We start from the raw sequence: 26,888 nt of genomic DNA, 5'->3' as shown, positions 1-26,888 counted from the left end.
GTTAATGGTATGAGTATTGAGTGTTCTCTGAAGTTAGCCGAGGACAACTGGGGCCCTCCACGAACGGCGTTGTGTAGGAAGGAGATGGCGGTGACGAGGCGCATAAAGACTGGAGGAGACGCACAGGCTCCTTTGATGTCCCATGGAACCACCAGACACAGTTGTCAACAGCCTGCCCAGCACCATCCCAGGCTGGGTGTCCCCCCCCCTTCGCCTTCCCCAAAGTAGCGAACCCAACCCAGCAACAACTGCTGCCGCTATAGCATCCGTATAAGGATAGGAAACTGGGGCTTAAAGCATTTGTAGTGTGTTTAAGGCCTAATTCGCACCAGAGCGAGGACGTGGGGCGGGACTGAAACGATTTTTACCAGCGGTAGCGAAAATACATGGAAACAGATCTGTTCTGTTCTTCCACACCAACCGGCGGTAGTAGGGCAGTAGCGGCGCGGGAGCTGGCTCTGCTCCGTGCTGCATTTGGGAAATAGAACTCAAGCGGATTTTGGACGGCAGCGACTGGCGGTGTCCCCTTCCAATGAATGGCAAAGTAGCTAGCTAGCTTTGGCTGTGGGGGGATTTTTAACAGGACTTGGTCGCGCATGCCGACACTGTTGGTTCGAAAGGCAGAGTAGAACACACCAGCCGAAACTAAGCAGAAAGACCTCAGTGGTCTCGCTGCCGTTCCGCCACGCTCTAGTCTAAATGTGGCCTAATATTCTTTTTGTCTCGCTGCAGTGTTAACCGTAGTGGTGGTGCCAAAAGTGCGCCCCCTGTAGGTGGCTGTTTGTCCAGGCTGTGCCAGATTGGAAAACAGTCAAGCTTTGGGGCGCCAAGGCATGTTGGGGCAGCTGTAAAGGCATGGAGCAACGGCCGTCACTTTTTTCTTTCTTGGCAGTGAGTCTAAACCAACAACGGCAATTGGCCCTTATGAACAACCAAAGTTTGGAATGGCGATATGATAGTGTAAACATCAGAAGAATTAAAACGAGCACACATTCCAAAGTGGATGCCAGTCACAGACAAGGTGGCCAATGTTAACAATGTCCTTGGCCATTAAAATAAGATACAACATCAGTAGTTAAACCATATTTAAAGGAATATGCTGACAGCCAAGAAGTTCAATATTCGGGGGTGATGATGCGTTTGCTGTTTTGGACAAGTTCAGTTCCTGTGTTGAAAACCATGCGGGTGGCTGAGTAAGGCTTTTGCCTTTTCGCGCAGTGGCTTGTGTGAGTTCAGTTGTGTTCCTCTCATCACAGACCTATTTCTGTACATAGATGATCTTGGTGTTCACATTCTCAGTGCTATTGTCTTTCTCTCGCCTACTTTCACTTTGTAAAGACATTGGATTGTAAGAGCATTTAAAACAGGACTAAATCAAGATGGTTGACTCTCGACTGTTTTCCACAATGTTCAGCAAGTTTCAAACCGTACCGTCACCTTCTCGCCTCCCCTGAAGGCACAGCATGGCTATTTACACTGTTTGTTTGTATGTTTACTTTAAATGTGTGGTTACTGCACTTCTACTTGCATTTACCCTCTCTGCCATGTGTCTCCCTTCTTCTTTCCCTCATAGCATGGCACAAAAAGAGAAGCTCCAATGTCTGAAGGACTTCCACAAGGACACTCTGAAGCCTTCCCCTGGTAAGAGCCCTGGCACCCGACCGGAGGATGAGGCGGAGGGCAAGCACCCTCAGCGGGAGAAGTGGGCCAGCAAGCTTGACTTTCTCCTGTCAGTCGCGGGAGGATTCGTCGGTTTAGGCAACGTCTGGCGTTTCCCCTACCTCTGCTATAAAAATGGTGGAGGTGAGTGAAGTTGGTCTTTCTGGTTTTGTTTATTTGTTTTAGGAAGATAAAATGAAATCGAAACTAACAGTCACCAACTGCCACCAGCTGCTTTGCCCCATCTGCCTAGACAGGCACCTCTGTCACACTTCCAGAAGTTTTTCTAGAAGTACTGTACTGTGTACACACGCACCCACACTCACACAAGCACAATGAAGTGTTGTGGCACTGTAACCAATGTTTATTTTAGCCGCGTGTTACTCCAGATTCTCAGATTACTGTAATTATGGCAATGGCAGATGAATTTTGTTTCCCAAGGCCAGCGATGTAAGAAGGAGGGGTGTCCTGTTTCATCCATGTGTAACGCCAAGTTTCCTCCTCACTTAGCACTGCTGCAACTGTTCACAGGAATCTTCATGAAATCAGCATGTATACAGCTGGCTTGAAATAACCCTCCCTCTTGGCTTGACTTGGCAGCGGTGGCGGTGGTGGATGTCTTGGTGCCTCTCAGCCCTCTCGCATGGGCGTGCTTGAGGCTCGATATCGTGTTTCGCTTACCCCTCATGCCACACCGCTCTCCTTCCCCATGTCCTCTCCTGTCCTGTCCTCCACAGGTGCGTTTCTCATCCCGTACACCATCTTTCTGTTCGGAGGAGGTCTGCCGGTCTTCTTCCTGGAGGTAGCCCTGGGCCAGTACACCTCCCAGGGCGGCATCACCTGCTGGGAGAAGCTCTGCCCCATCTTCACTGGTGAGCACCCAACACACCACACCACACCACACGACAGATGCAACAGACACACAGCACCAAACCATGCTACACACACACACACACACACACACACACACACACACACACACACACACACACACACACACACACACACACACACACACAGACAAAGACTGGTTAAAAGCTAATGAGTTCTCAGAGCCTGATAGCCGCTTCCCATTTTTGGAAAAGTTCATGCATCGTGCATCTTTCTTGCATGAATAATTTGCACTTACAAGCTTCTGTATCTCCCTCTCTCTTTCACTTTCCCTGTCTCTTGCTTTCTCCCCTTACCTGATCTAGTTAAGATAGCCAGACATGCTGAATGTAGAATGGGTTACTTGACACCCTTTAATTTCCAATGTTTCCAATCTTAATATATAGTTAATATTAACCCCCCTCCCCACATACACAGACACAGACACAGACACAGACACAGACACAGACACAGACACAGACACAGACACAGACACAGACACAGACACAGACACAGACACAGACACAGACACACACACACACACACACACACACACACACACACACACACACACACACACACACACAATACTCCAGTGTGTTACAGATCTATGTCTTTGGCCATTGAAAAACATTTCGAGGTTGAGGGTCAGCATGTTTTAACCCTGGAAGCAGCGACATCCTGTAAAGAAACAAACAAACAACAAAATGTCTCCTTGTTGCCATAGCAACGGAAGAGCAAAACATCTCCGAGGTGCATTGGCACTGGGAGTTTTGACCGAGGGAGACACGGCATGTAAACACGGATAGGCAACACAAACAAACAGTGTATCACAGAGCAGGCTGAGCTTTTTGTTAAGAACATGTTCCCCATTGCCACAACCCTCGGAGCAACTTCTCTCTTTCTCTCTCTCTCTCTGTCACCCACACAAAGACGTACTGTACTACACAGAGATACATGCATGCACACAGGCACCCACGCACAGTACACACAGTCAGACTATCCCCATTCTGTATTTACAAGATAAAATGTTCTCACACACAAGACTCTAACACCCACACGCTAGTTGCACAGTACAGTCAGTAGCCCGCGGCAGTTCCCTAGCTTAGCAGCTACTTTCATTTTCACTCAGGCGAGCTGCAAGGGCAGCCCTGGCCAGGGGACCCGTGTTTGTTTGTACAGTAGAGAGAAGTCTGTGCAGGGCAAGGGGGCAGGGGGCAAGGGGGTAGGGGCGGGAGCAAAGCGGAGTGGAAATAACCGACAGGAAGTGAGAGTTGATGGAGGGGCATGAGCCGAATGGGAGTAGGAGAGGGAGTGGCAGCGGTGGCAGCGGGAGGTGGCAGAGATGTGTGCACTGCGCTGGCAGCTGTTAATTAGTTTGTCGGCCCAAGGAGGGAGCCAGCAGAAACGTCTGCTTGTCAACATGGAGAGGCCTCTGCCACTCGCTGACGCAGACAAACACGGACAGCTGGCAGATCCCACACGCCGTGATTAATTAGACTTTACCGCCCCTACGTCGGCCCAACCGCCGCCAAAACATTCAGCAGCTATTCAGAATAAAAGCTTAGTATTAAAAAAACGGCTTAAGGAAGATAATCCTAATGTACAGTACAGTGACTGTGCTTACGATTTACATGGTCCACACATTTGCGCTGCACAGAAATGCTGCTGTAAGAGTCTGCCACCTTGCAGAAAAGTTGTTATGGTCTCTTAATTCTTAAAGCTGAATTGCAGTACTTTTTTAAAGGCCGACGTATTAGCTGTTATGCTAAATATGCTAAAGCCTGCCCCAACCAAAAACACCCTTGCATCAATTCTCACCGGGCCCTCCTGCAGAGCGATGGCGTGTACATGTTTGGAAATGGTGTCTTTGGGGAATTGCCTGCTTTAATTGAAGTGGCAATCAATGTGCTTTCAGCAGCACAGGGCCTAGGTGTAGGTTTTACCTTGTCATTAGACCAGGTGAGCAGTGTCAATGAAGGCTACACCACAACAGCTCAAAACAAAATAACAAGGTGCCATCAAGTTGTCGCCCTCAGGGATAATTCTTCCCTTGAGTCTTACATGCACAAATAAGTTGCCAGTAGGTATAAATCAAATAAAGTTGGACATTTTCTATAAAAATGTAGCCTAGTAAAGTAGACTAACCTTTAGCAGAGTAGGTCAAGCCTCAGTCCTTGAAGGATTTCCCCCCCCCCCCCCACACACACACACGCACAAACACATTTTTTTGCAATGTGCTTTGGCAGGACGGTGGAGACCGTAAAATGGCTATAGCCATTTAGCCACAAAAATAGAAAACCATGCTGAACAGACTGCGTTTTCTTGACAGGTATTGGCTACGCTTCCATCGTGATCGTCTCTCTGCTCAACATCTACTACATCGTGATCTTGGCTTGGGGCCTGTACTACCTGTTCCAATGCTTCCAGCCAGAGCTGCCCTGGGCCAAGTGCAACCAGCCCTGGAACACGCCGAACTGCGTGGAGGACACGCTGCGCAAGAACAAGAGTCTGTGGATCGCCACCAACACAACCAACTTCACTTCGCCCGTCATCGAGTTTTGGGAGTAAGTGTCTTTTTTCTTGTACTCCAGAATTAGCTTGGTTTTTGTTGTGATGTCACACAACTTCCATTTTGAAGCAAAGTAGATATACGACTACCAGTTTCAAGCAGAAAAGAGTGGAATGGATGTACAATATATACCTTGCCATCGGACGCAACTTACAGTGTATACCTGCTTCGAAGGCATTCAATTGAAGGTGTCTAGTGTCATGTGAAAGAGGCCCATTGCACACTTGCCTCCTTTTTCTGCACCACTGGGCATGTTTCAGATGAATGGCCCATCCATTGCATGTTGGTCATGTTTCACTGGCTGTATTGGCAGGGTAGTGGGAGAAGAGCCACTCTGGCTAGTTCCAGCCAAACAAGCAGGAGTGGCAAACAAACATGCTATCTTGCATTATCCCCTCCCCCTCTTCCTGTCTACCTCCAGACCTGCTCAGTCACGTAAAAGTGTTTGTATTTGTTTGTGTCCTCTCAAGCATCCACTCAAGTGTGTCTCCAATGTTGAATAAACTCAGGGGGCACTTCTCTCGCTCGCTCTCTCTCTCTCTCGTTCTCTCTCTCTCACTCCCTGCTGTTCCTCCTTCCCCTCTGTGTTTTTGTGCCATGCCCCTCTGAAAAAAAGACATCTGACCACTACTGCATTAGCTTTTAACGTGTGTGTGTGTGTGTGTGTGTGTGTGTGTGTGTGTGTGTGTGTGTGTGTGTGTGTGTGTGTGTGTGTGTGTGTGTGTGTGTGTGTGTGTGTGTGTGTGTGTGTGTGTGTGTGTGTGTGTGTGTCCGTGTGTGTCCGTGTGTGTCCGTGTGTGTCCGTGTGTGTCCGTGTGTGTGTGTGTGTGTGTGTCCGTGTTTTTGCGTTCCCATTACAGGCGTAATGTCCTAAAAATCTCTGGAGGTATTGAGGACATAGGGCCCATCAAGTGGGACCTTGCCCTGTGTCTCCTGGGCGTCTGGGTCATCTGCTTCTTCTGCATCTGGAAGGGTGTCAAGTCTACCGGGAAGGTGAGTCTTGTAATATCTGTGAAGTATTATTAAACACACGAGTTACACAATGATGAGGAGGCTCGGAGATGAGGTTTACTTCACTTACAGGAGACTCATTGACATATGCACAGTGAATAGCTACACTGGAATAGTGCATACCACTCCGCCTAGGGTACTGTAATATCGTCCCAAAACATCACAAGATCCCTTTGTTTACGTAGAGACATTCCTATATAAAGACAAATACATGTAATGTGTAAGAACAAACGGGTTACTGACTGCATGAATCAAGCAAATCTTTGTTCTTTTTTATTGTTGATCTTCAATGAGCATTTGCAGTCAATGTGTGTTGGAATACTTTTGGTAGTGTAGTTTTGATATGGATTTGCACAGTGAAGTTTTTGGAGCAAAGGCTTTGGTAATCCATTGAGGTTTATAGGTTAACAGAGGGAAGTGGTGGTGGTGTTGTTGTTTCACACATCATTTTAGGTGGACCTACTACATTACTTGGTGATGTTAGAAAACCACCAAATCAATGATTGACACTCTGTATTTTGAGTGCTCTGCTGCCACAGGGCTGAATCAGGTTCTTAAGGCAAAACCATGGGGCTTTTTCAACCTTAAACTGATCTATGCAAAATAATGCCAGTGGTTTATCGACTCGTAACATGGTGAATGAGTACTTCTAAGTTCATAACATAGTGAATGAGTACTTCTAAGTTCACCTTGCAACCTTCCATGGGTTGTGACGGCACCTTGTTAGCTTGTAGAATAAGACCACTCCCGTAGATTGAATGAAATCTGAAAAAAACCTCACCTCATCATATCCATAACCTGTATGACGGTCAAAGAGGGAAAGTGCTTCAGTGTGTCCCTGGAGACATAACCTGCTACACTCTCGTCTTCTTGAACAGAAAACATCCATGGCAGTCACAACTTAATCAGCCTGATGAGGTGACCTCACTCTCAGACATGTCGGACACCCGAGTGCCGTGAAACCCTAGACAAAACGTGTTTCACCCAATGCAACTCATTCCTGGCACATGGCAGTCATATCTCTCTCGTCGTGTTGGTTACAACTTTGGTTTATTGATTATTTGGCTCCGTCACAGGCAGCTACCCCCGCCACTCCATGTAGTATAGTATTGGTGCATTGGGGAGAGGGTTGGGGTTTGTGGCTGTGGGGGGCAGCCGACTGTCACTGCTGCATGAGTTAAGACTGTGGGCTGAACAGAGGCAGTGTTTTATGGGTGTAGGGTGTCTCCTCGCTTGCCCGCCCTTCATTCAGGCTTTGAGGTGGTTTTATATGGCTCAGCTTTTAACTTGGGGGTAGGGGGGGGAAGGATTATGTAACACAACAGAGATCCGTGATGCCAAGGCCTCTCACCAGGATTTGTAGCTGCGGCTCCGTAGCAAATGAAGCAAAGCGTGATGCTTATTTGTGGCCATACACAATGATGCCGCAGCATTTCACCAAACGCTCGCTCCAGTGCCGACCCTGTCATTGTGGCTGTTGAGGGTTAAGGCTTGGGGAGTCGAGCCTTTCTACTGTGCTGTAGCCCATCAAGTCACGTGGCTTCATAGAGCAAAAACAGACAATAACAGACTGTCAGCCAGCCAGACTCAGCAGAGGAAGGTTTCAAGCTGTGGGATGGTGGGTGAAAAAAAACACTTTCCACTAACAGAAGTCTATTCAGCAAAACGCTGCTCTCAAGTTTTCTACTGTACACATGAATGATGTCTCTCTTTCCCTCTCTCCCTTTGTTTTTTTTTCAATCTCAATCTTTCTCTGTCTACTGATATTTCTCTCTGTCCTGTTGTGCCCATCGTCTTCTCTCTCTTTTTTATCTTCAGGTTGTGTACATCACTGCCACCTTCCCTTTCTTCATGCTCATTGTTCTTCTGGTGCGTGGGGTCACCCTGCCAGGGGCGTCCAAAGGCATCATGTTCTACCTGTACCCCAACTTGACCCGTCTTGAGGACCCAGAGGTAAGGATCACCCCAACCATCCCCTGAACCTACAGTTCTGTCTTGTCTAAGGTTACCTTCTGTGGTAGCTCGGTGCGACACCAACCCAACCCCCCTACTTATCATATTCTTCTCCACTGGATTATTTTATACCGGCGCTTCAGCCTCGCTCAATCATACCCAGTGACACAGTCCAAGATGGGGCTGTGTGGTGATAGGGTAATCTCAGATCATCGCCTATCAGCCCAATAGGGCCACATGCTTACATGACAAATGACTAACCTACTTATGTGTCTAAGGATCTTATGCAAGAAGTCACTGTTGAGGAAGGACAGCAAGTTTGTCCTCAGTGTCATTGACCATTAGAAGCGCTGCCTTTCTCAGCCCTTGGGGTTTGTGCTGTGTTTGTTCGTTCCTACAGGTCTGGATTGACGCGGGCACACAGATTTTCTTTTCGTATGCCATTTGCCTGGGGGCAATGACATCGCTGGGAAGCTACAACAAGTACAAATACAACTGCTACAGGTGAGCATCTATTTCTGGGGGGTGTCTGAGGGCACATGTAGAACAGAGAGAAAGATGGGTAAAAAAGTGGGAACCTAGGTTCCATGTGTGTTCATTAACAACCTCCATGACGTATGTGTGACTCAGGGACTGTTTGCTGCTGGGAGGCCTGAACAGCGGAACCAGTTTTGTGTCTGGCTTCGCAATATTTTCCGTCCTCGGCTTCATGGCACAAGAGCAAGGGGTGGACATTGCCGATGTGGCAGAGTCAGGTACGAGGGTTAAAGTAGCAGTGATGGTGGGCGCTGTTACTTCAAACAAAACAACAAAAACGTAGCTTTTGATGAAATAGACATGAACATTAAAATTGGGACAGCTTTAAAGATTGCTAGGTTCCCGAGACAAGAAGAGTAACCATAACTTAACCTGAACTTACAATTCGACTTTGAAATGTGGAACATTCGGCAGTTGCACTCTTGAACAATAAAGCATGACAGCTCAATGTAGTGTGCAGGAAAGTAGTGAACAAATTTAAGCATTGAAACCAGCGATGAAAGGAAAGTAACATTTCTTCATTGGGATTCACAAGGCCAATCTGTGGAACTCTATCAAGACTTTTGAACGTGCTTGGAAATGCTGCGAAAAAGAGCACTGGTGATTGGATCTCCTCTAGACCAGCTAGCGCTGAAGAGTTAACGGGGATGTGCTGAGATGTAATTCCTCTAACAGTCTGGGACGACAGAGGGCTGATTAAATCTACATTTCTTAAAACTGGAGTATCTTGTGCCAACTCACGCAAAAATTTAGAGTCTGCTCATCATTGAAGTTCTCTGCTGAATCTGTGACTGCTTATAATAGTCGACTTAGAATCCATGTGATAGTAGCACAATAGCTATTGCCTTTGGATGGAGAACTTAATTGGATTGGTTTTTGTCGTTCGGACATGCTAATTAGAAATGCTAAGGTGTCAAGATGTCTCTTCTTCACTCGATCAGCATGCTCTCTACAATACACAGGGATTTCATCCTTCAAAAGTGGTCTTGTTCCTGTTTGGCTTTTGGTCAGGCCTGCAGTGGACACTTCTTGTGATTTGCTAAAGGAAGGGCTGAAGTCACTCTATAAAGTTGGCATCTCTGTCTGAGCTCCAGATTCACTGGCTCCCTTTTTCACTGTTTTCCACTTGGTGTCTGGATTAGTATTTAGTGCAGCAATTTAGTGCATAACCACTGCTCAGGAATTTGTTGTATTTCAGTCGGTGCTGTTTGGACTGCTTTTAAAAGCCTTGTTTACAAAGAGACACAAGCCCCTTGAGAAACTGTTTGCATAGCGCACGGTTCTGTTCATAGCATTATCAAACTTAAGTGTGTAAAGGTAAGCAGTGATTATTTGTTTCTAGTCTGAAGGGGGGAATGCTGGCTCCAAGTTTGGAGGCTGAATTATGTTTGACTTGTACGGTATCTTGATATTGAGAAGAGTCTGTTTTAACAGCAAAAGTCTACAGTTTACCGTATTTGTTTCTGCTATAAATGTACTGTATGTGCTGTGCATTTGTTGTTTCTCTGTTTTGTGTCTTTTTTACGCTTTTATCAAGCAGGTTCTTCCATGCCACACTTGCAAGATGTTGCAATGTTGGCAAGAGGAGGCGATTAGTATGTTACCTCCTGTTTCCAGACACTGTTATGCAGCACACAGTTGTAGTCATATTATTTTTAATGAGAACATTTAGCTTCGGCCACCATGTGGTTTACTAAAAATCCATCAGGTCAGGCTGACATTACCAGATATTATATCATTTTAGTTCAAGCGTAATATGGAGGAAATATATTGGAACTTACAAATAGTTACAAAAAGGGAAATACCACAGCTCCCCATGAGCATCCACATGTATACCCATTACATTGGGCATGGATGACTTTTACTTTGCCCCCTGCATTTGGGCTCTCAGTTTCATGTTCATGAGTTGTTCTGCAGTCCGCCCCTACACCACAGCATTGACCACGGTGAATACTAATGTGTCAGCTGAGCTGTTGTTTTCTGACCATGGTCTCTCCTCCTCCTCCTCTTCCTTTCCCTTGTCCTCTACCCCTCTAGGTCCTGGCCTGGCCTTCATAGCCTATCCGAAAGCCGTATCCATGATGCCCCTCCCCACCTTCTGGGCCATCCTCTTCTTCATCATGCTTCTGCTCTTGGGGCTCGACAGTCAGGTCAGTTGCTCTGTTAACAACAGTCGGATCTCATGCACATCCATTTAAGCTGGGTGCAGGGTCAAAGCATATCGTCAGAGATTCTTTAAGTATAGAGATATGCCAACATAATAGGTTTCTATGGGCACCTAACGTGACCAGGTTCCGCTCTGCCTAAAGGGCCGTGTCATAATGCTCCTACAATGAATAGAACAGTCCTTAGGTCTCCCTAAGGGGGGCCATAATAGAACCAGGAAACAATGGGCCAATGGAACCTCTCTCTCTCTACTCTCTCTGACATCGTTCAAGACAAGGCAAAGACCTACGCACAAGAACAAAAATGGATTAAAAGGGAGCTCATCAGAGCTGAGATTTTCCTTTGCCTTGTTTTGAACAATTGTCTGTTAACCCTGAAGGTTCACACTCTCACTGGAGGGTTTATGGGTAATGGGTTAAGGGTTTTAGCAGAGCCACTATTATAAGTTTGTTGTCACCAAAATGCTAATGTAAATCCCATCTGTACTGAGAGGTTATGCTACATCAACAAATATCAAACCAGAACGTGCAAAGGGTGGGTGGGATTGCATCAATGTATCTCTAAAAACGATCTAGTATGCTTTGAACTATCTTTGCTAATGTTGATTGTGGCAAGTTAAGTTTGGTATGATGCACACTATGGTAGGTGGCATACGATGCTATTGCTAACACATACATGCTGTAATATTTCAGATGCAAGATTACAATATACAAATTATGGAGTAGATATATATATTTTTGAAAGTCATTTGCTGCTGATACTGAATTTGCAGACTACATGTATTTGTTTGCATTGTGAACATAGCCAATCAAGCCACATCCTGTGTGTATTGACACTAGAATGTCCCCAAGGAGAACACTTCCAAATGTAGTGTGTTCTGTATATGTACATATACTCTACTGAATATACACTGTGGTGTGTGTGTATACCATATGCAGTATTGCTAAGTGGCATTTTACGATGAAATGTAGTTGTAAGGCAGGCCAGCAGGAACCCTGGCTGTTGTATGTTTACAGTCTGGTATAAAACAGACCCATCTGCCATAGCTCTGCGTAGCTACTGTAGCTCAAGTGGCAGAGTGGCACGCCTTGCCAGAAGACTCCCAGAGAGCCAAGAGTCGGGTTACTAGGGGCAACACACTGTCACCAAACCTGCTGTCGTCCCTAGTCATTTCAGCGAAGTGTCACTGGCCTGTTTTTTGACTCGGGGAGAAGATGTATGACGAAATAGCCAGTACTGTGAAGTGTTGATGAATCTTCTGACAGGCATCCAGAGGAGGAAAGGGGTAGAGAAAGTTAGATTGGATTCACTGGGAAGGAGAGCATGTTTGGTAGACTTGCAAACCAGCTTGATTCAGATTGTCTTTCAGAGACCTTGTTGTGGCACTCATGGCAAGGGCACATATGGTGAGGGCATTGTAATGCAATTTTTGCAGAGGACAACCAGAGAACATGGGTCTATGTGTTCTTGTGAATTCTGCATTATGTTGCAGAGAAACAAGTAATGACTTTCACATTGAGACTGTTTTTCCCAAGTGTAGGCCCAGCACTATGTTGCCATAGTTATTTAGTTTCATTCCTGATAAACATGCTTTGTTAAACTTTGTCCGTTGATAAGAAGGTAATTTGTTTGCTCAATGATGCATGACTTACTATTAAGTGCCCCCTGTGCTCCATGCAGAAAAGAAATGAGTGGCAAAAATCTTGTTGTTGGATATCTTTCAGACTGGCGTCAGAGGGTGTCTCAGATTTCTCAACCACAGTGAAATTATACACTGTGCTAAGCCAGTGTTCTTACTACACCATACCTTCATTTCAAGGCTACTGCTGCCATGCTAGTTCAAGTAAATCCCTGTTGTAATTTATCTGTGTAGATAGTCACATCAAAGGAGTCTACACATACTGTATGACAGCCATGGTATGCGGTCCTTATCAAGCAAAAGTCTATTTAACTTTGTCAGAACCACTTCACTGTGCATTGGCCACAGCCAAACAAAAACCTGCCATGTTTACATTTAGCAGAAAGTATTTAGATTTGCCAGTGATAACACAGAAGTGAATGCATGAGTTTCAAAAGCCTGAATGTGACATTAACTAACCACGGGGACAGGGTGGTAGCTGCATCAATAAAGAGATGTATTTATTTTACAAAATAAAAGTCTATTTTAATTAATTTTAGGAAAAGGAATTGTGTGAAAGTCCACATCTAGTATAAAACCTTTAAAATGATACGATTGACATTTTGGCATCCAATACTGACTGTTTAGGGCCTATCCCATCCAAAGAACCCTATCGACAAACTTGACTCAAGTTTGTCGATAGGGTCCTTTGGATAGGATACCTCTGATTTCTGCTGTCCCAAATTGAATTTCCAATTTTCAAGTAATATTTTCCTCAAAGTGACTGAATGTTTTTTTAAACCCTCTGAAGAAAATATGAGCTAGACTGTCCCGGGCTCCGTATATTGTAGCTCAGCAATTGCTTTTCAGCTGCAGCTTATTCACACTTCTACTCTGATGACTCACTAGCACATACTGTGGTGCAAAATATTATGAGCAGAGAGCATGGCTGAGCCTAGCTGGTTACCATGTTAACTAAAGTGAAATCATGGTGTTAACAATGCAGTATGCAGTAAAACACATTTCAAGTTCTCCTAAAGGTCATCATGAACCCCACACAGTTTTGATGATGGAACATTGCAAAAATTCTGAAGAAATCTTTCTTTTTTCCTTTGCAGTTTGTCGAAGTGGAAGGACAGATCACTTCAATAGTTGATCTCTATCCATCCTTCCTAAGGAAGGGTTACCGGCGGGAAATCTTCATAGCTATAGTGTGTTTCATGAGCTACCTTCTGGGACTAACTATGGTTACCCACGTAAGTATCCAATAAATGTTTTTTACTATACATTTCCACCAGAAACGACCAAAGAGAACAGATGGCTGAGGCCATTGATGAAGCTTCACCATGAATTTGTTGTATTCGCTCTCGAAAGTAGCCATCTTGTAAATCTTGGCATTGCTTACATGGGACATTTTAATCCCAGGTTAACTCAGTTCAATTCCTAATAACAATTAATTCTGTGTTATTCGTAATTAAACTTTATTCAGAATAAAGTGGGTGGTGCATTCCGTTGTTAATAGCGAATAACTTTATTCCTCTATCCCTGATGCGTTAATTCCGCTTTAAAAAAGCAATTACGGTCAGTCCTCACATGCTCGTTGACTCAGAAACCCAGCCTGAGCATTCTTTGTCCAGGTTTCTGATCCCCAGACGGAATATGAAATTGCTTCATGTAAACTCAATGGAAAATAATTTTAATTCTGAACTATTTAATTGCGAACTATTTTATTCAGTATTAGTTGGTTGCTTTTTGTGGAACAGCACCCATAATAATAACTGACTTTTCACTCTTGAAATTCACTGTAGTCAGCCAGTTGGCTAATTCACTTTGGAGACTCAGTTCGTCGACCCTCCATAGAGATTTGCACTGGTTACTTTTCTGGTGTACGTTTCTGGTGTACACACACAGTGATGGTACACTCTTAAAACAACACACACACTGTGTTTTTTATGTCACAACCCTATCAGATAACAACTAGCACTCCTACCCATCTACCAACCACACTCCAGAGTTTATGTTCTATTTCGGATGCTGGCACGGATGTGTGAATGGCTATATTGAGAGGCGCTATTCCTGCAAGCTGCAGCTTGTGAATGATCACACCTCACGCCTTTTATACGCACACCAATTGCCAATCACCTGTTATCCCTTATTTAGCTTTTTATGGCTATTCTACTTGGCTGGCCTGCATCTAGCAAGAGGCAAGCGTTGACAGATAAATGCAAACCCCAACCCTACTTGACCTGTAAAGGACTGATATAATCAATTGGTAATATCTCAAAGTCTGCCAACCTTATTTCCAGTAAACTGCACTGAAATCCCTTAAAATCTGCAGGGATATATAAACGTTCAAATGCTGTTATTGTTGTAAATGGGAGACGGTCACACAGGCAGGCATGCAAACAGACGAGACAAAGATTCTTAGGCATTGAGAAGGTCCAGCTTGATCTTTCCAGGGGGCTCAGTGGGTGACGTGTCAGTGAGCTATACAAAGCCATTGACTGGCTTAGGAGGCTTATTTTTACAAGATGTCGCCCATGTGCTCGCTGGCCTCTGACCCCGTGCCCTGGCCTCCCATGGATGTCCCATGCCCTCTGTGTTCCCTCCTGGCCCTGGAGTTCCGCCTCACTGGGACAACCCCTGGGTCCTTTTTTTTAAAAAACCCTCTTCTTCTTTTTCCGTGACATCAGTTCTTTGGCTGCCAACTCCTGCCTGCAACCTCTTAGGGTTTTTTTTTGTCTCCCTCGGGACTTGTGCCCTGTCTCCCTTTTTTAAACATCCCACTACCTCCCCCCATTCTCCACCTTGCAGCATGAAGGATAAATGGAGGAACTGTTCTGTCTACCCACCCCCACTCCCCTCCCCAAGCACATGCATCCCACCCCAGTTCACAGCCACACACATCACACCATACACACAGACACACACACACACACACACACACACACACACACACACACACACACACACACACACACACACACACACACACACACACACACACACCATCGCCCATATGTGGAATTAACCATCTCTCTCTCTCTCTCTCTCTCTCTCTCTCTCTGTCTCTCTCTCTCTCTCCCCTATTCTTTCTCCCTTATGTATCCTCTATTTCGCTATCTCCTTCCTGTCTCTTTTCTACAGGGTGGCATGTATGTGTTTCAACTGTTTGACTACTATGCAGCCAGTGGTGTGTGCCTTTTGTGGGTTGCATTCTTTGAATGTATTGCTGTAGCCTGGGTTTATGGTAAGTGCTTTATACGTACGTGTTTGGGTATATATATATCACAAACACATGGCAATCACATGGCACGTTCAGTCAGGGCAGTGTTTCTTTCCTAACCTTGCGTTCAACCCAACAAAAGGGATACAAACGGTCATAGCAAAAAAGAAAGATCGGTAATAACAAAAGAATGGCCAGTCATAACACACAAAAGATGGACCAAAGCAATAGAAAGATCAGTCATGACAGCTAAAGAAAGGCTGATCCACCTTTGTAATGACTGCAAGCCCTATAGCTTCATGTTGTACTCTCTCTTGTAGTAGTAATAAAACATTAGAGGCGTTGCTTTTTTCCTAACTTCTCGTAGTGAAACAGGGAAATGTGAAGTGAAAGCAGGCAGCGGTCCAGTAGTCGTGCACTGGGAAACTCAGTTGACGTGTAAAACTCAGTTCACATTACTGCATAACTGCAGTATTACTTAGAATCCCCTTTCCTGAAAAATGATCACGTTGGTATCAACATGGTACCTGCATATCGTTATCAAAGTTGCTAGAAGCATGTGGGCACATCATGTGATGTATCCAAGAGTGTAAACTAGTCTAACACATAGTCCAGATCATGCTTTGCTTATGAACAAAAGAAAGTATGTACATGTACGAAAAGATTCTGTTTTTAGTTTAGTTCTGGGGCTGTGAACCTTCGGCATACCACTAAGCTTCACTTAGCAGGTGACTTCACTGCTCATAAGCTGCCATGTGGTGTTGTGGTTATATAATATTCTGGCAAAAAATGTTTACAAATGCTTTCAAGTCTTACAAAACAAGTGATTTGAGCAATGGCGAATGAAGCCAAAAGTCATGTGGCCTGGCCTTATAATACATTTAAGGCTGTTATGTACGACGCAGATACAAATCATTGTTTCCTTAAAATGGTTATGCAAGAACAATTGTACTGTTCAACAATAAAAAAATTAAATTAAAAACAATCTATGCAACATTGTCTAGACCTGACATCACTGTCTGTGCCGTTATGTAAGGCAATGCCCTATAACACACATCTCCCCCTCGTTTTGCCAGGCGCTGATAATTTCTATGATGCGATTGAGGACATGATCGGCTATCGACCAAATCCCTGGATGAAGTGGAGCTGGACTTTGATCACCCCTCTGCTCTGTGCGGTAGGTTTATTTGAAATGGAAATACCCCCAGCTTGTTACTGTGGCGTCATCAGGCCTGCTCTGAGAGAAGTTCACAGAGTCGAAACGCACACGCACACAAAGGAAAATCAGACGACGACACCTGTCTGATGAACACAGAAAAATACATTGATATTAACTGATTAAAAATGCTATCACTGCACAGTGCACACCATCTACTGTGGCTTAAAGGGTACATCTCTTCAATATCACTGGCTGATGCATTTCAGTCATATGACACACTAAGGTAGAAGGTATATTCAGCTGAATCCTATCAGGAGATATCGTTCCTCTCCCACATTATGTCACGCAGCCACTGGTAGTTATCCTGGCTTGCACAGAGCCCAGCCCCCCAGGCTGTAAGCTCTCAAAATGCCACGCAATTGTCCTCTTCGATGCTGCATTTGCTGCAAGAAAATCCAACACTTCACTCTGTGAGCTCCAGATGGAGGCACCATCTGCCTGCTGTGGCCAGATCTGAACACGGCCACGCAAGGACGGATTACTGCATTGGCCTACCGGGCCTGGGCCCAGGGGCCCAAGAGTCAAGGGGGCCCTTAAGCCCAAGCCTCGTTATTTCCATTCTCATACTGCTTTAATATCACATTTTTAAAAACGTTACCCTTCAAATCCCCAACAACATAGACCATCACATCTGGCTTCAAAACCCTGAATCATTCTGTAAACTAGCAACATCCATGGAGGGGGGCCTTTCATGTTGTCAGGGCCAGGAGCCCATGGAGACATGATCTGTCCCTGCAGTGGCCACAGGATTACGCAGATAGACTCTGCCGCTCTGCTCGCGTCGCACTGCCATGGCATGGGGCGGTGGGGGTTGGGTGGTCATGCATGAAACGTGCCTCTCTGCTAGCGGTGAATCATCTCCCTTTTTGTGATATCCAGGAGAGATGCCACCCGGAAGGGCTGGAAGGGACCATATCTAGCTAGCTCTTGAATAAACCTCCTGAAACAAAATGTCAAATTGCACTAACTGCACACGTCCTTGCCTGCAATCAACCTTTTGGGGAGAACAATTGATCACATACCGTATAATAAGATGTCAAGCTCTCACTAGGGTTTCACAAATAATTGGCAGGATTTTTAGCTCAAAATTCTATGGGAGTTGAAGAACGTTACGTTGTAGAAAGTTAAATTTTGGAAGGACTAGGGGGGGAATCCTTACTCGCTAAATCTGTTTTGTTCATTTTGCGGCAGCCCCCTGTAGTCTAATCCCACAGATTGCTCTCTTGTCTTAGAGATGGAAACAACACAATGTCTCTCTCTCTCTCTCTCTCTCTCTCTCTCTCTCTCTCTCTCTCTCTCTCTCTCTCTCTCTCTCTCTCTCTCTCTCTCTTCGAAAGGCACAGGACAAACCCTCGCAAAAACTCATTTGTCCTTGGTTGCTCTGAGATGTTAGTTGATGAGTGAGTCCGTGCAGTTGATTATCGCTCCAACTGCCATGCTTGATGTTTCAATGAGGTTCAGCCACTCTAATCTGCCTGTATAATAGAGGATTTGTGTTTTGCGCTGAAAATGAGGAAGTGCTCACTGAATAAGCATATCCCTGCATGTAGCCTTCTTCTCCCTGGTGGTGACTAATACAGGCATCAGTGTAATTTCTCTCTCTCTCTCTCTCTCTCTCTCTCTCTCTCTCTCTCTCTCTCTCTCTCTCTCTCTCTCTCTCTCTCTCTCTCTCTCTCTCTCTCTCTCTCTCTCTCTCTCTCATATTACAGGGCTGCTTCGTCTTCTCCTTGGTCAAGTACAAGCCGTTGACGTACAATAAGGTGTACAAGTACCCAGACTGGTCGATTGGTCTTGGCTGGACATTGGCTCTTTGTTCCATGATCTGCATCCCCATGGTAGTCGTCATTAAGATCATTCAGTCAGATGGGCCCCTGATTGAGGTGATTATGAGCGTTCATGCACAAACACGTTTACGCACGCGCACACACACACAAACACACACACACACATGCATGCACGCAATGCTTAAGTGTCACCTTGTTTTGTAGAAACATCTCAGAATCAGACTCACACACACACACAAACATGCGCACAGGTGCAGGTTTATTAATCGCACACCTGGCCTTATGCCTTATCTACATTTGCATTACCAAACATCCAGCATGAAGGGAATGGAAAAATCCTTCAGCCTTTGTCATATTCCATGCAAATAACCAGCGCCACCAGCCTCACATTTACATCAAGATTTACATGTATTCAATTTGATACACGCTTTACCCAGAGTGATATGCAAGTGAGATTGAATGCAGCCTTACAAATTCACCACCACATGTATGTCAAGCTTTCAAACAAAGGGTGATAAATTGGGATTTTAGGGTTAGTCTCGTATGACAATCTGTTCACTGCTAGGAAAAAAGCACTGCATACTTGCAGCAGAGGTGTTTTCTTTATCTTGACATTAAGGTGTTTTCCTGGTACACCTCTTGATCAGAGATCTATGGCTTTGTCTTGCTAGAAGAGGGAAGTCACACTGTATTAGTCTCCCTATTAACAGATTTATGTCTCCGTTATCTGTGCAAATTGCTAAACTGCTTACTTGGCAAATGCATCTGAAAACACATGGAATACACAACATGCATGCCACACAGCTCGAAGAAATGGAAGCAAGTTCTAATCATATATTGTAAACCTCTCCCCGCCCCCCCCCAACCCCTTTCCGCGACCTTTTCCAATTGTCTTCCAATCGTCCTCTTCCATCACAGCGTATAAAGGCGGTGGCAGCCCCAGTGAGAGGTGGCGCGAGTTCCTGCCCGGAAAAGTACCGCAAGAAGGCCCCCGAGCAGGCCCACCCCCTGGACCCCAATGGGAACAACGGTCTAATGATGCCACCCACCCATACCATTGTAGAAACCATGATGTGAGCGCTCTCTGTGAGAGGATTTAAAAAAATATGACCCACTTTCCATGTTATATATATATATAATTATATAAATATATATAACGGTATATATATTTGCTAACTCTGAAATAGTGGTAGGACCAGGTTTACATTACGTATCTGCACTAGGAGTCTATTTTTTTCTATGATGGAGGAAGTTATATGTAGTTATTTCTGTCCATGTTTTTAATATTTTTATTATCATAATGTTATTATTATATTTCTATGATAATAATAATTATCATTGCTATTAGGGTTGCGACTGCAGTCGGATAAAGTTTTTGGCCTCAGTCACAAACAGAACTTTGAAACAAGAGTGGTATATGTTTCTGATTTTTTTTCCCTTTTTTTCCTCTGTACATAATTGATAATATGTAGTCAGGTTTTCTGTGAAGTTGGACAGATACATAAGTAAACATACTAAAGGACCGTATATAAATATATTTTGGGTATTAGGATTCAACTAAGTATATGTTGTGTTTTAAGAGTAACGTCGATGTAGCTCCCTCCACACAGTTACATGCTATATCTCAATGTTGTGGAGTTTTATTCCTTGTATGGTAAGGTTAGTTTATAACGTGTTGCTATCCATGTATGTCGTACCCATGAGCCGGACGTTAGCTTCATCCAGCTCGAGGCCAGGCAACACTAGCAGCGTGGGCCACTCTGCCCCAGCGTCCTGTGTCTGTGTGCGCTAATCTCGCATCTCGGACGACAGCTGGCAGACCAGCAAGGACACTACTGAGAACCCCACTCCTCCCCCCCACCACCCACCTCCCCACCTCTACCCACCCCGTGGACGTATGGCCAACACCTACGCACACATAAACACACACCAAAGTCCCAAAGTCTTCTCTTTCTTCCCTCCTCGTAGTGTTTACATCTTGGGTTTGTCGCAAGACCAGGCGGTTACATCACACTAACTCTTACTAGCAGCATATCACTTTGTACTGCTCTGCCTCCCGTCTCCTGCTATCCACACGCAGAGAGACGCACATCCCAACCAGGCACAGCAGCATCACTGCCCAACATCCAAACATGTCAGTGAGAGCCTTAATTGAATGCACTTCTCCATTATTACACACACACACACACACACACACACACACACACACACACACACACACACACACACACACACACACACACACACACACACACACACACACACACACACACACACACACACACACACACACACACACACACACACACACACACACACACCATTTTCCTGTTTATCAGCACTCCATATGACTACCATATCTCAGCTCCTATCAGTTAATGTCCACTCTTATGTCCACTTATGAACATAGCACATTGTATCATCACGTTGTTACTTTGTTTGTTTTGTTTTGTTTTTGTTTTTAAATACAAATCAATCATTAATACATAGACGGTCAATAAAGCAGCACATGACGACACGTGACACATTCTTAGCTGGGAATGTTGTAATGTGAAACTCATGCCAGAGTAGCAGTGTGCAGTCACACATTGGAAGGTAGTCTTTTTTATTTTATGGTATTAAATTCAGATATATTTTATGTTTTATTATATTTTGTTTAAAATCACATTTGCCTTTTGTATTGAAGATGTAAAATGTGTCTGACCACTCTGTTAACAATTACCAATATTTCTCAGAGGGAGGGGTTTCACATACAATAATTAATCAACAAAAAAAGCTTGCTGCAATTTCTAATGTGCAATATTTTGTAGGGAAATGAGCATATTTGTATTTTTTCTCAAAAGGTGGTACTTTATCAGACTATACATGTATACTGAACTTGGAAGAAATAATTAAGGGGCCAATTTAAGCTATGATAAAAAAAAATGCTTTGCCACAGCAACACCGAAAACTGTATACGACCAAGACAGCTTTTCTTATGTGCAGTGTTACCTGTTGTGAGTCTACCTGCAAATCTGTTCAATTTCTCAAACCTGAACTAACAGCTTCTGAAGCTAACAAAAATGGTGTTCTGAACTCGTTCAATTCTTGTTTGGCACTAGGCTGAATTGCCCTTACAAAATATGGACAACAGCCCTCAAGGCAGCTCACTCCAGAGACCACCGGGCCCATATTCAGACCAGTCTCTGCCTGTCTGCCAGTAAAGACCTTGGCCACAAAGGCAGCATGTCTCTCCACTAAGGGCCTCGTAGGATGAGTTAAATGGAAAACAGCTAGCTTGGCGGTGCCTGAGTGGTGCTTTTATTTTCTTTTATTTTCTGTAAAGTTTGTTCCTTGGTCCTTTTTCGACTTGAAATGATCCAGTTAGAGGCTGAAGGATTGGAGGAGAGGTCTGTGGCTCCCACTTCCTGTTCTCCGATCACATGCCCCGCCCCCAAAGGCCTCTCTTCAGGGATCTTACCAGCCTGTCTTTTTTTTGCAAGGAAAAAAAGTATGGTACATGGTAAATGTTTTTTGAAGTCTTTGAGGCGAGATTTTAATCAAACATATTTTGGGAAAGAAGTTTTATTTTCTATTTTTTAAATGAACCTGTGAGAGGAAATTTGAAAATGTACTAGAACAGGTATTACAGTACCTGAAACCTTTTTTATTTCATAATAAAACAATTCTTTGAAAAAGCCTTCTGCTTTTCTTCCTCAGTGATAATGTTGGTAGCTTTTCCAGCTCAAAGAAACAGCAACATTCCTGCGCAATACAGTGTAGTACCTCACAGCTCTAGAGCGTTGGGTTTGACCTTGATCATGGAGATAGGTAGAGATACGGACTGAGCTTTGTGATCATACTGGCCTGACGCCCATCTAGTCTGCCCCAGCTGCCCCCACATGGCCCTCGCCACAGTCCCAGGCTATTTAAACACACATTATTGTGGACTTCACATGCCATGCCAGGACACACAGGTGATAAAACGGCACATATGCAAACACACACACACACACACACACACACACACACACACACACACACACACACACACACACACACACACACACACACACACACACACACACACACATAAACATGTTAGATTGAGCAAAGCTCTCCGACAGCGTTGTTGACAGTCACCTTCGCTGTCCGGGAGACGTGTCACGAGGCATGACGTTAAGCCCGACGCTTGAGTCACCTCGCTTTGTGTTTTGGCTGGCGGCACGAAAATAAAACCCCAGCCGAATGTGTGAGAGATACCGGCGGTGGCCATAAATTTTATACAGAGCCAGAGGACAGGGACGGTCGGCAGCGCTTTGCGACAGGGCACACGTGTCTTGGCAGACCTTGGCTGACTGACGCAGTAGGCAGGCTGTCCTTGGGGCCCTAAGGCAAGAGAGCTGGTGGCCAGATGACCGTGCTGGAATTGAAATGGGCCTCTTCCAGCCACTGAAATGCCAGTCATCAATCTACCCATCACTCCAATTGTCTAACAGCATAGCATAGGCACTGCCACTAAATCAAACGAATGTGAGCCTCCAATCGACATCACAGGCTCTACAGGCTATGCTTTTTGTTTGATATTGGAGATGAAACAAATGGAAAAAAACAAGATGAACAAAATCCAAATATACTGAACCCCCTGTTCCATAGTTCTTTCTGTCCGCAGTCTTTACATGCAGCTAAGACTTTAGAAACAGTGATGGGCTAACTGTTTGCCATGTGTATGGTTTCTGAGCTGGGAATATAAATGTTCACTTTTAGTTACCGTTTACCTTCAGACTTGGTTTGTCACTTTCCTTTTCTGAAGTTATTCCTTTCCTTATTGCTCTGTGCAGTTACTTGCTATTACAATTTCTAAAGAAACAGACAAATCCATTTTAGTAAGTGCTCTTTGCTATTATGATGAAGACATTTGTTATTTGACAACTTTGTTCTGGGAAAAAAAACAAAATAAAATATTTCAAAATGATCTGAAGTGTTGCTCTGTTTTCTATGAACATCTCACACAACAACAACTGTCCAAGAAGCAGTAAATTGTACTTTGTTTTATGTGGTAGGCAAACACACTTCCACTTTCACAGTGAACTCATTCATGTATGTTTTGGGTGTGCATAAGGGTCTTTTTGTACTTGCACTTTAATAACTACTGTCCAATCACAATTCAGTGTGATTTTGAATGGTTTTATGTTTTTTTATGCTTCCTCATAAATCAAAGGGCTAAACTGGCAAGTCCCATGTGATGTTGTCTTTGGCATGGGGTACAGGACACTTAATGCCTTTTTGGCATTTTCCTTCGTAGATGACCTTCCCATAGCACTCATGCCAGCAAAACCCTAGTCTGGATCCCAGGGCGTCCAACTGCGACAGAGAATAACAACAATAACAACAACAACAATGACAATAATATTTTATGTAGCATACCTAGGTTGGGAAATTCATGTTGTAATACCCACAGTACACATCCTTATTTTTTTGTTATATCAAAGACCCGAGATTGGTAGCTTTTTAGTGGTTGTTGCCTAATGAGCCCCACCTCATGAAATAAACAGTACTTTAGACTACCACGCATCATAATTGACATATTGACATGCGCATCTTAATTGACATAGTGGAGACACTTGTACCGGTAGGTGTTGAATAATGTTGAAGTTGTATAGCCTTGTATAGCCTGTATAGCCTTTTCACTTAAGCATAATGTGTTGAAGTTCTCTTTCTCAGGGTTGAATAGTGAACAGTGGCCCCTATGGTTGGAAAAGGTATTTGCTCTGGCTCATGGGATCATGACATGGGAGTCAATTGTTGTATGGGTCCCAGAAAGGTTCAAATATGGTGTTAATAAATAGAAATCCTGTCTACATTATAGCTCACAACATAGAAACGTAAAATGGAAAGGCCTCGTTCATAATTAACATGTTGTATCTCTTTAGACCATCGCTTATATTTCCTGATATGTGGCCAAAACTGATATCTTTTTTCGCCAAAAAACTTTCAAAACTGGTTCTTACCATCTAGACAAGTAGCAAAACAGAGGCATAATTTACATATTGTAGGTCAAGTTTTGACATGCGAAAAAATACTTAAAGGGACACTGTGGGATTTTTAGTTGTTTATTTCCAGAATTCATGCTGCCCATTCACTAATGTTACTTTTTTCATGAATACTTACCACCACTAGCATCAAATTCTAAGTATTCATTATATCTGGAAAAATTACACCTTTCATAGGCCTACATGAAAAGGGGGATCTTCTCCATGGTCCGCAATTTTGAATTTCCAAAAATAGCCATTTTTAGCTGCAAAAATGACTCTACTTGGACCATACTACAAAATATGTGTTTATTACTTAGTAAACTTTCATGTCAGTATCAAATTTGGCAATAGGCAGCCCAGTTTCAATGAGCAGCATAGTTGCAGTACCTTTTTGACCATTTCCTGCACAGTGTCCCTTTAAGCTGTAACTACTGATGTCACTGAAGTACATATCTTAAATCAATGGGCTCGGTCGTGACGACGCAGTAAGATTTTTGCTAGGCAGTGGGCATGCGTACTTTGCCAGTTTGATGCATTGCATCAAACTGGCAAAGTACGCATGCCCACTGCCTAGCAAAAATCTTACTGTTTCGCCACGAACAAGCCTAATATGTGCCCTTTACATTGCAAGTACATCAAAATTATGGGACGAAAAGCGCCACCCACCACTAAATCAGCACTAAATCTGTCAAGCTGCTCTCACCTTTAACTACCATTGGCACCAAGATTCACTGGTTGCCTCTCCGGTAATTATGCCAGCATTGTAACCCAGGCGCTTGTGCATGCTTGCAAAGAGTCCATGGTACGGGCCCAACTCTTTTCTTTTCAGTTCAAAGGAGCCTTTACTCTATTCAGTGGAAAGCAGGAAGCAAAGCCTTGTGCTCTGCTGCACAGAGGAACTGTGCTGCTATAAGGAACAAGGTGCGTGTGTGTGTGTGTGTGTGTGTGTGTGTGTGTGTGTGTGTGTGTGTGTGTGTGTGTGTGTGTGTGTGTGTGTGTGTGTGTGTGTGTGTGTGTGTGTGTGTGTGTGTGTGTGTGTGTGAGAGAGAGTTTCTGCACATGGGTATGCATATAGCTTAAGTTTCTATATATGTGCTTATTTTTTATTTTAATATGTGTGTATGTTTGAGTGTGGATACGGGTGTACGTATCTATTATCCTCTTAAAGGTACACTGTGCAAGATTTTTAGTTGTTTATTTCCAGAATTCATGCTACCCATTCACTAATGTTACCTTTGACATGAATACTTACCACCACCATCAAATTCTAAGTATTCATTATGACTAGGAAAATTACACTTTTCATACATTAAAAGGAGGATCTTCTCCATGGTCCACCATTTTGAATTTCCAGAAGTAGACATTTTTAGCTGCAAAAATGACTGTAGGCCTACTTGGGCCATTCTAGAAAATATTAGTTTATTACTTAGTAACTTTTCATGAAAAGATTAAATTTGGCAATAGGCAACCCAGTGTCAATGAGCAGAAAGGGTGAATCCCATTACACCCCTTAGCCGATCCCCTTTGCCTCCGTTTTGCACGTCCACGTGTAGGCGTAGTGACATCCTAAGTCACGTTCAGACAGATGGGTAGGGGTGCACGAACCCCTCTGCGCTGAGATTTTCCGACACATCACTCCGTCGACGGAGAGCTTCGACAGGTTTCCTGCACAGTGTACCTTTAAAGCGTTTTTCCACATACAACCCAGCTGTGCCATAGGCCTACCACTTTGTGTGTGCCGTGTCGAGCTGAGTGGTGCTGTTAAAGCAGCCCGGTTTGTGTTTCCATTGCAAACCGTGTTACCCAGAGTACGGTTGGAGTTATGTTTTTGGCGTTGTCATTTAGCATTACTTTACATAGGCTAGTTGACTTAACGTAAGGTCGACAGATATCTCACCTATTGAAGTAGGCTGTAAATAGTTTCAGCGACATCATATTTGGATACTACAATGTTGATTTCTGCCTTCGATTTTCATATCAAATTAATACAGTGTCAAACTAAAGAGCATTCCAAAAGAGTTGATCTGGTGGTCACCCTGATTATTTTTTGATTCACTGGTGAGGATGAGCTGGGTAGTAAGCAGCCAGCCTGCTGGTTTTTGAGCAGAGTCAAGCTGTGTCGTGCCCAATTGAAAAGCAACAAGTGGCGGCTGAGTCAAACTCTACTGGGTAGAAATGATCCTTTAGTGACAAGACCCTGGTGGGTCGGAATGCAGTATGAGTTTCCGTTTCTGTGCAGATTCATAAGGTGAGTTACAA

General features: G+C 44.2%; 1 protein-coding gene across 3 annotated transcripts in view; it reads left to right on the top strand.

Annotated features, from left to right (window-relative positions):
• The window catches only part of slc6a6b (solute carrier family 6 member 6b), a 30,611-nt gene extending 7,042 nt beyond the window's left edge, over positions 1-23,569 (top strand). For all 3 annotated transcript variants that reach the window (XM_063216116.1, XM_063216117.1, XM_063216115.1), the window contains exons 2-14: positions 1,574-1,803; positions 2,397-2,531; positions 4,862-5,096; positions 5,962-6,094; positions 7,931-8,065; positions 8,466-8,569; positions 8,696-8,820; positions 10,640-10,752; positions 13,505-13,642; positions 15,534-15,636; positions 16,689-16,789; positions 18,541-18,711; positions 19,534-23,569. In XM_063216116.1, coding sequence (XP_063072186.1) covers positions 1,575-1,803; positions 2,397-2,531; positions 4,862-5,096; positions 5,962-6,094; positions 7,931-8,065; positions 8,466-8,569; positions 8,696-8,820; positions 10,640-10,752; positions 13,505-13,642; positions 15,534-15,636; positions 16,689-16,789; positions 18,541-18,711; positions 19,534-19,692 — 1,881 coding nt within the window. In that variant the 5' untranslated portion in view covers position 1,574 and the 3' untranslated portion in view covers positions 19,693-23,569. The remainder of the gene's footprint in view (positions 1-1,573; positions 1,804-2,396; positions 2,532-4,861; positions 5,097-5,961; positions 6,095-7,930; positions 8,066-8,465; positions 8,570-8,695; positions 8,821-10,639; positions 10,753-13,504; positions 13,643-15,533; positions 15,637-16,688; positions 16,790-18,540; positions 18,712-19,533) is intronic.
• The last annotated feature ends 3,319 nt before the right edge of the window (positions 23,570-26,888 follow it).

The sequence above is a fragment of the Engraulis encrasicolus genome, chromosome 14 (genome assembly GCF_034702125.1).
Source record: "Engraulis encrasicolus isolate BLACKSEA-1 chromosome 14, IST_EnEncr_1.0, whole genome shotgun sequence".
In the NCBI taxonomy this organism is placed as follows: domain Eukaryota; kingdom Metazoa; phylum Chordata; class Actinopteri; order Clupeiformes; family Engraulidae; genus Engraulis; species Engraulis encrasicolus.
Note: the sequence above shows the minus strand (reverse complement) of the source record. Positions and strands in the feature narration are given on the sequence as shown.